The following is a 10,358-nucleotide window of genomic DNA, read 5'->3' on the forward strand; positions in this document are numbered from 1 at the left end:
ACAGGCTTTACGTAGATAAGACTCCAATATTAACTTACTGGTGAAGATGAGCACACATTTGAGATGATATGTTTTTTTAGGGTAGTAGTTTTGGTTTTATCTTTGATTTTCCAGTAATAAGTTATCATTTTCTTTTTTCTTCTTGTGTTATGTGTTCATTGGATTTAATTAATAGCTATTTATAGATGAGAGCTTGAGTTTGTTCAAGGATATAATGAATACTTATCTCAAAATTGAAACTAAACAACCTTTGTACATAAAAAGAAAAATAATGGGTTTCCTTTGCTCCAACTTTTGATCCTTCACACTCTGTGTCTGTCCATGTTCACAGAGGAATCAATTGATCAAATCATGTGGATGATGTTAGAAGGGAGAGGGGAGAGTCAAATGGGTAATAGCGTTAGTAGATTGCCTAACCCAAAACAGGATGCATATTATTAAATAGAACCCCACAAAAAAAGGGTCCCCCCAGAAACTGTTTGGTTACCGGTAACCCAAAGCCCCACTTTCTCTTTCAAGTTTCTCTCTTTTCTGGGAAACTTCTCTCTTCTCTGGGTTTCTGTTTCTGCCTTGGTTCATTTTCTTAAGTATCCCTCACATTTCCTCTTTTGACCAGGTAGACCACTCGTAGCTTCTTACTATACTTGCACGTATTCACAATACTTATTTTGTTTGTTGGGTTTGTATTTTGTTTTGGCAACTCTTTAACGTATGCCTAACTTTTAAATTATAGATCTTTGGAGGATAAACCGCTAAGATATAGCCAAGGGCAAATCGGGGTTTTTCTCGGTACCTCTTTTGATTGACACGTGGTCTTGCTTGTGACAACGTTGGAGGCAAAGCCCATTGTTCAAAAGGAAGTGGGCCCCATGGGCCATCGCCCACTAAACATTAAGTAATAAGTATCAAAATATCACCGTCTTTTGATTAATTGCCTAAATAGTAAAATAAAATATATAAATATCAATTTTATTAAATATGAAAATAAGATTAATTACATTAATAAGATTTAAAAATAAATTTTATTTAATTTATAAATAATTTTATCACTGCACTAAAATTTATTTTATTTAAAAATAAAAATTGAATTATAATTATCAAGTAATACTCAGTGAATTTTTATTCAAAATTTTAAATTATGTTGTGAATGGTTGTTTTTGTACTTTTATCTACAAAACAAACATTACTTTTATAAAATGACTATTTTCTTTTTTTTTTAAGTTCGTAAAATGACTATTTTCATAATTGAAATGTATGATTTTTTTAAATAAAAAGATATATATTGTTTTTAATTATAAAAAAACAATCTTACCATAATTGAGTCACTTTTACATACTTAAAATTAATTTATTCAATTGGATACTTGATGATACAATATTGTTGCAACATCACGCTATAAAGACTTAGATGATAATTTTTACTGTTATAAGTTATCTGTTTAAAATCTATATAATTTATTTAGTTATATATTTATTAAAAATTAAAGAATTTAAATATTATTTAACAATATTTTAAAAAAACTTTTTTTTAACTTTTTTCAAAACTTTGTTATACTTTATTTAATTGATCAAATATTTTATAATTTTATCCTTCAAAAATTATCATATTTTTAATTTTATCCCTCTATCTTCTTTCTTTTGTCGCCTCCTTTTAGTTCCTTTGTCACCATCACCATCATCACCTTTCTCCTCCGACCCCATCGTCGTTGTGGCGTCACCTCCAGCTCCTCCATCATGACTGTCACTCGTCGCCTCTAACTTGTCCATCGTTATTTTAGATTCCAACAAATTCATATATTTTTAATAATTATATTAATATATTTTTTAATAATCGTATATAATTTATCAACATGTACTTATAATAATTTTATTAGTTAATATTAATTTATAATTTATTTTTATTAAAAAATAATATTTTTATAAATTTTATTTATATTATTAAGTAATATATTCATTTTAATCTTTTTATTAAGTTTTGATAAGTTATTAATTTTTTTTAAATTAAATATGTAATTATATAAATAATAGATTAAAATATATTTATTTGAATATATTATCGACTAAAATGTTATCTAATTTAAAAAATTTACACAACTTTTAATTAGAAAATTTTAAAAGCCATCCTAAAAAACGGTAAGCCAAACATCCGCTTAAACTTGCTCTCAATGGAAAGCACTAGATATGAGTAGATGAGAACGTGAAGTTAATACAGTTCACCAAATCTTCCTTATTAGCTTCCCCTTCTACCTGTGCATCTATAAATATTTCAGAGAAGAAGAAGAGGAGGAAGGAAGAACCAGACGAAAATGAAGGAAACTGAAGCTAAAAGTGAAAAGGTGGACCAGAAAAAGCCCACAGTGTGTGTCCTTGATGCATCAACCTATGTGGGTTTCTGGATTCTCGAAGGGTTGTTGTCTAAAGGGTACACAGTTCATGGAGCTATCCAAAAAAATGGCAAGATTTTCCCCCTCTCCTTCTCACTCTGTCAGTTCTATTTTTATTTTTTCGTTAAAAACTGGCAATTACTATTTATTTTTTATGTTCACTAAGCAAATTTAGTGGAATACTTAATAACCCACAAATGATGCGCATTAATTAAACACACACAAATTTGTATGCGACCTCGTCTCAAAAGGGGCTTGATCATCCCTAGTCGCCGATCCTCTTACCAGGAGCCAACCTTGGGGGTCTCTCTTGAGTTTTATGCGGTTCAACACGACATTGGTGTTGAAGATGGATTTGATTTTGGTGCAGGAGAGACGGACATAGTGAAGAAAATAAAGGATTTGGAGAGGGAAAAGGAGAGATTGGTGGTGTTTGCGGTGGACGTGTTGGATTATCACAGCATTCAGGAAGCTCTGAAGGGCTGTGTTTCTTTGTTCTGCTGTCTGGACAGTCAAGATGGCTATGATGTAAGTTAATTTCTTCTACAAAATGGGCCGTATTTTGTAATAACTCACAATTTAAGAACATTTCAATGGCGTTACTTGTTTTTGGGCCGAATAAACAGGAGAAAATGGTGGATTTGGAAGTGAGAGGAGCTATCAATGTGGTGGAGGCATGTGCCCAAACAGAGTGTATAAAGAGGATTATGTTCAATTCTTCCTTGACTGCAGCAATCTGGAGAGAGGATATCTGCTCAGAGAAGGATGTTGATGAAAGGGCTTGGAGCGATCAAGACTTCTGCAGGAAAAAGAAGGTGCGTGGGTCTCCTTTTCATTTTACATTTCCTGTTCGGCAAAACCCTATCCACTACCTTTCGGTGTACGCCGAGTAAACTTATGGGGTAGCTCACAAACATGCATCCAGAAATCTGCGTGTGGTCCCACCCTAAGTTTAAATTTGAACTCTAGTGGCATCAGAGACAACTTTGGTGCATGGTTGCCCCGTTTTGTTTTTGTTTTTGTTTTTTTTAATGGAATGCTTTGAAGCTTGGAACCCATCAGGCAGTGATCTTCCAAAGGCAAACAAAGATTGAAAAAAGAAAAAAAAGAAATTCTCTGTTTCAATCTTAATAAAAGGCCTTCAAGAGACTAGAGAATCAATGCAACATCTAAATTGAGTCTCTACTTTGTGCACATTCCAGTTGTGGTATGCATTGGCAAAGACACTCTCGGAGCAGGCTGCGTGGGCTCTAGCCATGGACCGAATGCTCAACATGGTGTCTGTGAACGGTGGATTGGTACTTGGATCCAGTGTTGCTCAGATGAATCCCCGGGTGACAATGTCTTACCTTCAAGGTGCAAATTTAGAACATAGCTAATTCGTCTTCTCTTAATTTGCTTCTGTTGGCAGCAAGAGCTTCGTTGCAGTCTTTAACATTTAATCTTCTGGTGCTAATAACATCTCCAAACAGGGGCTGCTCAGATGTATGAAAATGGCGTCTTAGCAGTGGTGGACATAAAGTTTCTGGCTGATGTTAATATCCGAGCTTTTGAGGATCAGTCCACCTGTGGGCGATACTTCTGCTTCAGCCAAATAGTGAATACTGAACGAGAAGCTGTCAAACTTGCCCAGAGCCTGAGTCCTCTGATCTCCTTACCAACTAGGTAGGACAATGCCATTTTCTTCCGTGCCTAAAATGTGATTTCATTTCCACCGTTCCGTTTCTGTTCTAGGATCCATATATTATAATATTTCTCACCGTTACTATAAATTCCTCATGTGGCAAGAAAGTGTTTGATCAAAGCCATTACTTTCGAGGACACGTCTAGAAAACATGTTTTAAATGGTTTTGGATACTTGTTTTGAGCAAAGCGTCAGGGCCATCTTGGATTTGTAACGCCAGGAATGGCTGTGAAATTGGATTCTGGCAAGCTATCCTCTTTAGGCCTGGTATCCTCGCTAGCCCAAAAATCTCACTCGCTCATAATTTCTGAAGCATTGTTAGTGTTGGGACCAGCACCCCTTGTAACATCACTCCATGCTCATAAATGCTAGCTTAAGTAGTCAAAGTTAGGGCTCGTAAGTCAAAGCCTCATATCCAGGACCGTTCCAGCAAACTACCGATTCATCTAATGTCTAGATCGTGATAGGGTTGAAGACTTAGTATGGCTATTGATCTCTAAATTCATCCGAATCGTACCTTTTCGGCTAAGGGTTCATGTGGTTTTGTTTGTGTGCAGGTACGAATGCCAAGAGAGTGAAGTGCAAGCTGAGAGACTGAGGAACAAGAAGTTGAACAAGCTGGTTGAAGGCACTGCCTATTAGCATCAGCTTTTGCTATTTCAACAAGCTAGCATTTGCTTCACTGCCTATTAGCATCAGCTTTGCTATCTCAACAAGCTAGCATTTGCTTTCTTCTTCTTCTTCTTTTGATCTTTTATCAGTGCTTTGTTAGCCTATTTGGAAATGGTAGTTTCCCATCGATCTTGCATCTTACCTATAATATGTGGTGTCTTTGTATCTAGAATGTAGGAAGATCTCTTGGAATACTTAGAAACAGAAATGTTTCACATGTTTGCTTTCGTTGTTAAGAGATCCCCATCATTCCATTCGGGATTTTGTTATTTGATGTAAAAAAATATTTGAGATAGTATGATCCAATGCATTTTGTTTTTGTTTGTGCATGATTTATGTTGTTTGATGGATTACTTTTGTCTATGATTTATGTTCTTAGATTCTACAAGTTTTACATGGATTACTGTCGATTCCTTAAAAGTATTTCTTATTCTTCTCTCAAATTTGGAATCAACTTAAAAAGAGGAATTCAATTCATTTGTAAAATTTTATCAAATAATAAAAATTTGAACTTTTCAATTATGCAGATTTCCAATAAGTGAGGAGCTGGAATACATGGTTCTATTAGTTGTTCGGATACTTAAATAAGAAGAAAATAAGTTAGCAGCATTTGTAAAAGAAAAAATTATTTTTATTAATTATAAAATATATAAATATAATATCAAAAAATGTAAGAAAAATGTTGATATCTCACTATGCCATGCTATGCTATCTGTTACAAGGTCGGCCATTGTCCTCATGCTGCGGTGCCTCACTTGACCATGTGAAGCCCAGTTGTCTCCCTTGAGCGTTAAGCACACAACTTTACAAATTAAGATATCCAAATAAGAATATACCTACATACACGACTATATATATATATATAAATTCATAGAAACTTAAAGAATGTCCGTAATGTAATGTAACATTAGAGAGTCACACTTATGACACTATCTATGTATGCATGTTGGTAAAATTTATAATATCAACTTCTTTAATAAGTTTCTATTCTTTTTGAATTTTTATATATTTTTGTATAAGGGAGAAACCAATTAGACGACCATCACAAGTGAAAGGATGGGACACCCATAAAAACAAAATTACTCACCATTTTATTAAGGTCGTTAACTTTTACCATTTAAATTATCAGATTTATAAACAAACATATCCTTTATTTTGAGACAAGAAGCAAAAATTAATTATGTATAAATAAACATCCTCCTCCTCATCCTCCTCCTTTTATCAATAGATCCGAAATCTCGAAGCTACGAGTTCACATCAACCGCCGTTCTTCTCATCCGCTGTTTCCCGCCAAAACGCCTCTCTCTCTCTCTCTCCCCCTCTCAAGATCAGGACCAGAGGAATTGAATAAGCAACAATGGAGGACGAAGAAATTCGCAACCCACAAGAAGAGCCTTGGGAAGAAAGAACCCTCAACCTTCTCCATCACTCCAAGATCGACCAAGGTCTCTCTTTCTCTCTCTTAAAATTCACAGAAAAGCATGGCGCTTTCAATTTCTTGATCATTTTCTTTCCTTCTTTAGATTTTGCGAGAACCAAAGCTCTGAAAAGTGGAAAAAAGAAGCACAAAGTGCGGCGGTTGATGAAGAGGCCAATGGCGATCCCAGAAGTGATCGTCAACCTGCAAGATCAAACCCTCAGAGAATCCGCTCTCCGTTCTCTCAGTACATTCCTTCTTGAGGTTCTGCCCAATCATTTCACTGATCAAACTACTACTACTACTACTACTACTATTTTTTTTTTCTCTCCTAATTGGTTTGCTCATTTGGGTAATTTAAGTACACTCAAATTTATTTCAAATTTAAATCTGCATTTCTATTTTCATTTTCTCTTTTTCGTTGGCAGAAAAGAGAAGAAGATATGGCGAATTACCACAGGACCGGGTTCTTCTTGTATCATTCTTGCAGCACCATGGCCATTCTGCTACAGGTTCAAAATATATCAATTAATATTTGTTTTTTGATTTTACGTTATTCCAGATTTTGGGAAATTGGGAATAGGTGAAAAGTTGGCTCCGTGAACCTAATACGACTGCATGGCTAAGATAAACTCAACCGAACATTTCTTAAAATAAAAAAGAACAGGAAGCATAATGTAACAAAATGATCCCAACTTTTGTTGTGTTTTTTGTTTTTTGTTTTGTATTTGTAGATTCTTGTGATTCATGTTGTTAACATACAACTAGAGGACCAAGAAAGACTCTGAGTACAATGTTGGGTCCTCTGAAACAGGAAGTTTTGGCATTTTTTCACTTTTTGGCAGATGGAAATTTGACTATTAGAGCATCTAAGCGCGTTGTTAATGTTCTCACCCTGTTTCAGGTTATCAACACTAGCTTATGATTTCAACTTGTTCTGTCATTTCCTTGTCTTTCCAGGAATTTGTTTTGATTTCATTTGGTTTAATAGTTTGTCATTCTTGTAGTGTATTGCAGCAAACAAAGAAACAAGATTAAAATTTGTTAAGTGTAAGGTCACCTAAAACTATCAGCATGCTTAACCACTGGTCTTTATGGAAAATTTCTGACAACCTCGTTTTTATTCTGTGCCTAATGTAGCTTGTGTGCCCAATTTCGTGATACCGCTGATACTGTCTGAAAACCAGTTGGAATATTATCAAAATGTCCAAGCTGTCGCCCTGTCTGTGATTGGCATCCTCTGCCAGGTACTTTCCTTTCAGATGTTTCAATTGGACCATATGTACTTTATCTTGGTAATGAAAGTGAACGTCAGTAACTGACTTCATTGGTTTTGAAGGGTAGAGAACCCACAGTCATCCAATGGGCTCTCGAGAGCCATATGGTGGAAGTATGTCAGATCAGCATCAAGAATGGAAGCGAACTCTCCAAAGTGGTGTGACTTGCTTTCATATATTATGCTTGAATCTCTTTCTATTTCCAAAATTTCCCAATTTCCCATTGTAGATAGAACAAGGATGGACAAGCCTTATGCATACTTGTGTATTGCGTTCTTGTGCTAAAAGTTGGTGTTTAAGGATACACAGGTGGAGCTAAAAAACTATGAACTTCAGTTACTTAAGAAACCTCTCAAGCTATGACTCATGTGCTTCATAAAATATCGATTTAAAATCATTAGTAATCCAACTGATTGGGAGCTAAAAACTTTTGTATAGCAAGAAATTTGAATAATTGTGCATGAATAATAATATAGTAAGTCCAATTTTTATATATGGAAGACACAAAAAATATGTTATTGACATAAGGTTTATGTATCAATGACTTGAAACACTTAAATTCTTGATTTGTTGGCAGCGGTGGGGGTGGGAGTGGTGTTCCCCTTTGCAAAGAGCTTGTTTTCACAACTTAAAGTTGGGACCTTTCAATCATAAAGGAGCAACCTTATCAATTCTACCAAAGCTCACCCCCTCATAATTAAGCTGAACCTCTGGGGCACAAAATTTTTAGTTTCAATCCAATTTTAAACTGAAAGTATGGCAATTATTTCCCGTCTCTTGTGACAGGTCCAAGGACCAGGACTGTTCAAGCTTGAGAATGTAGGTTTGCATGTTCAGCTCCTTTAGCTGGCAAAGCCAAATGCTAGGAATTAGAACTAGACCCTTCATCACCATAAACTGACAGAGTGATACTGCCTTGTGGAATACGGATATCCATGTTGTAAAGATTTTCTTGACAGAAAGTAACATAAACTGGTGGAATTGGGCAATTCTTGAGATTTCATCTTGATGCATATTCACCCATGAAAATGTTGCAATCTAAAAGTGGTTGTCTAATGGGTTAAACCATTTAGAAAATGGTTCATTCTACCTTTCCCTTCCATTTGATACGGAAGTATTCATTTTTTAGGAATGACTTTTCAGTTTTCTCTTTGCCATATCCTATGTTAAAAGCCCCTCAGAATCTCAGAAGTATTTTCTCAGCAGTAGCTGTCAAATCCAACCTTTCACAACTTTTGTTGCTTCCTAGATTCTATACAGCCCCTGAAAAATTTTTGCCCATTAGTGCATGTATGATGACAATTTGCTGATTGCCTATGTTATGTATGTGCATACAGATTGGAATGCACATTCTTGAAGCCATTCTTCAAGTTGACTCAGGGCTATCTTATGTATGTAGTCCAACTTGTCATGATCTATTGAAGAAATTGATGAAGACGTTTTTTCATCTGGTATATATCCCAAATGGTGCTCTCTCACTATTGGAACTTTTTACTTGTATTTACAATAATTCATCCGTCCTAAATGCTCTCTTTCTCGACTTCATCCACAAGGTTACTTGTTTGGCTGTGGACCAAGATTTCTCTCCCCGCCTCCTATTTCATATCATTCGCTGCTATATTCTCCTGTGTAACCATGTTAGGTAATCTACCATTCTGAGGCTTACGGTATTCCAGCACTGTTTATAGGCCATTGCAAGGGTCTATCAACTATTATTTTCCTAAACTTTCATATCCTCTTATTGCCCAGTTGAAATCTAATATCATCTTGAAAATGCCGTTATAAACGCACTCATGATGCCTTAACCACCTTGCACCAGTTTAGCCTTTTATTGTTGTCTTAAATTCTTAACTGCTTCCAATTCATGTACAAAGCTGAACTTAACTTCCTGTTTATGCACATATCAGGGGCTGTAACGTTGTAATGGAGAATCTTCCTCACAGCATGACCGACGATTCTTTCAGCGAACTCACTCTGGTAAGTAATGCCATTAAAATGCCGGTCTAAAGCTTCTGTTCCCTCGCCCCAATCTGGTTCTAAAACGAAGCTGCTGTTATATCCAGGAGTTCCCCTTAATTGGAAGGCTGCGACAACAACTGCTCCTGAGTGTTTGTGAAGTCGACAAATGCTGCCGGGATTAAACAACTCGAGCCTTTATTAGACACGTTCTACATCCCCGTCTTCTGGTCATTAAGGGAGTTTTCTGGAAGAAGAAAGGAAGGTGAAGTTGCTTGCTCATCTCATTTGGTGCTGCTTCTGTGATCCTAGTCAGTAGAGCTTCCTTCATGCAAACTCTTGTAGTAGTTGGTATTACTGTTGATAGATAGAAGAGTAGTAGCTATTGGAAGAACTTTTTTGCTTTGGGATTCAGCTGAGCTCTCTGTTATGAAATCTCTTCTGCTGCATAGTTGATCTTAAGAAATGGATTCTGAACATCTGAATGGCTTAAAACACAAATCTGACTCGTATTCCAACCACTAGTAATTATTTTTATACAAATCAAATTCGAAGCACGCATGCATAAATATTCAGGTAAATTCTAATTATGTACATTTTAATTTGCAAATCGGTATTATTGAATGCTCAATATGGGTGATCTGTCTCATTCACAATGTATTCTAACTTCCGAGACAACTGATGGGTTATTTGTGCAACTAGATTGATATAACAGTCATAATAATATTAATTGAGTCAGTTAATATAATCTAAATTTCAACAATATTGTTAATATATATTAACTTATCTTTTGAAAAATGAATTTGGAGATTTTGGTCTCAATAATCGAAACTACGGGGGGGGGGGGGGGGGGGGGGGGGGTTATTTTGATCCCCTTACTTCCTAATTTCTTTTTTGTTTCTTTTTCTAGGTACTAATACTTTCTAATTTCTAATTTCTATTTAAAATTGAACTCGGACTCGGATCTCC

The 10,358-nt window shown here is 35.5% G+C and overlaps 2 protein-coding genes across 2 annotated transcripts; both read left to right on the forward strand.

Moving 5' to 3' along the window:
• The first annotated feature begins 2,180 nt into the window (after positions 1-2,180).
• Positions 2,181-5,068, forward strand: LOC127805878 (cinnamoyl-CoA reductase-like SNL6). The gene is made up of 6 exons (XM_052342704.1): positions 2,181-2,453; positions 2,754-2,911; positions 3,010-3,198; positions 3,586-3,739; positions 3,856-4,048; positions 4,625-5,068. Exons 1-6 carry the CDS (start codon positions 2,306-2,308, stop codon positions 4,707-4,709), a joined length of 927 nt encoding a protein of 308 aa, XP_052198664.1. The 5' UTR covers positions 2,181-2,305; the 3' UTR covers positions 4,710-5,068.
• Positions 5,069-5,977: 909 nt separating this feature from the next.
• LOC127806629 (cell differentiation protein rcd1-like) lies at positions 5,978-10,010 on the forward strand. Its single transcript, XM_052344030.1, has 11 exons — positions 5,978-6,184; positions 6,263-6,420; positions 6,585-6,668; positions 6,971-7,060; positions 7,164-7,206; positions 7,297-7,403; positions 7,496-7,591; positions 8,771-8,884; positions 8,987-9,075; positions 9,341-9,410; positions 9,497-10,010. The coding sequence occupies exons 1-11, from the start codon at positions 6,097-6,099 to the stop codon at positions 9,572-9,574; spliced, it is 1,017 nt and encodes a 338-aa protein (XP_052199990.1). The 5' UTR covers positions 5,978-6,096; the 3' UTR covers positions 9,575-10,010.
• The last annotated feature ends 348 nt before the right edge of the window (positions 10,011-10,358 follow it).

This window comes from Diospyros lotus, chromosome 7 (assembly GCF_014633365.1).
Source record: "Diospyros lotus cultivar Yz01 chromosome 7, ASM1463336v1, whole genome shotgun sequence".
In the NCBI taxonomy this organism is placed as follows: domain Eukaryota; kingdom Viridiplantae; phylum Streptophyta; class Magnoliopsida; order Ericales; family Ebenaceae; genus Diospyros; species Diospyros lotus.

Bases quoted from the DNA above. Each gene is read 5' to 3' on its own strand.
- LOC127805878 (XM_052342704.1), top strand. From the start codon at position 2,306: ATGAAGGAAACTGAAGCTAAAAGTGAAAAGGTGGACCAGAAAAAGCCC. The intron at 2,912-3,009 runs GTAAGTTAATTT...CCGAATAAACAG, and splicing joins ACAGTCAAGATGGCTATGAT to GAGAAAATGGTGGATTTGGA. The intron at 3,740-3,855 runs GTGCAAATTTAG...ATCTCCAAACAG, and splicing joins GACAATGTCTTACCTTCAAG to GGGCTGCTCAGATGTATGAA.
- LOC127806629 (XM_052344030.1), top strand. From the start codon at position 6,097: ATGGAGGACGAAGAAATTCGCAACCCACAAGAAGAGCCTTGGGAAGAA. The intron at 6,185-6,262 runs GTCTCTCTTTCT...TTCCTTCTTTAG, and splicing joins TCACTCCAAGATCGACCAAG to ATTTTGCGAGAACCAAAGCT. The intron at 7,207-7,296 runs GTAAGGTCACCT...TGCCTAATGTAG, and splicing joins AAGATTAAAATTTGTTAAGT to CTTGTGTGCCCAATTTCGTG.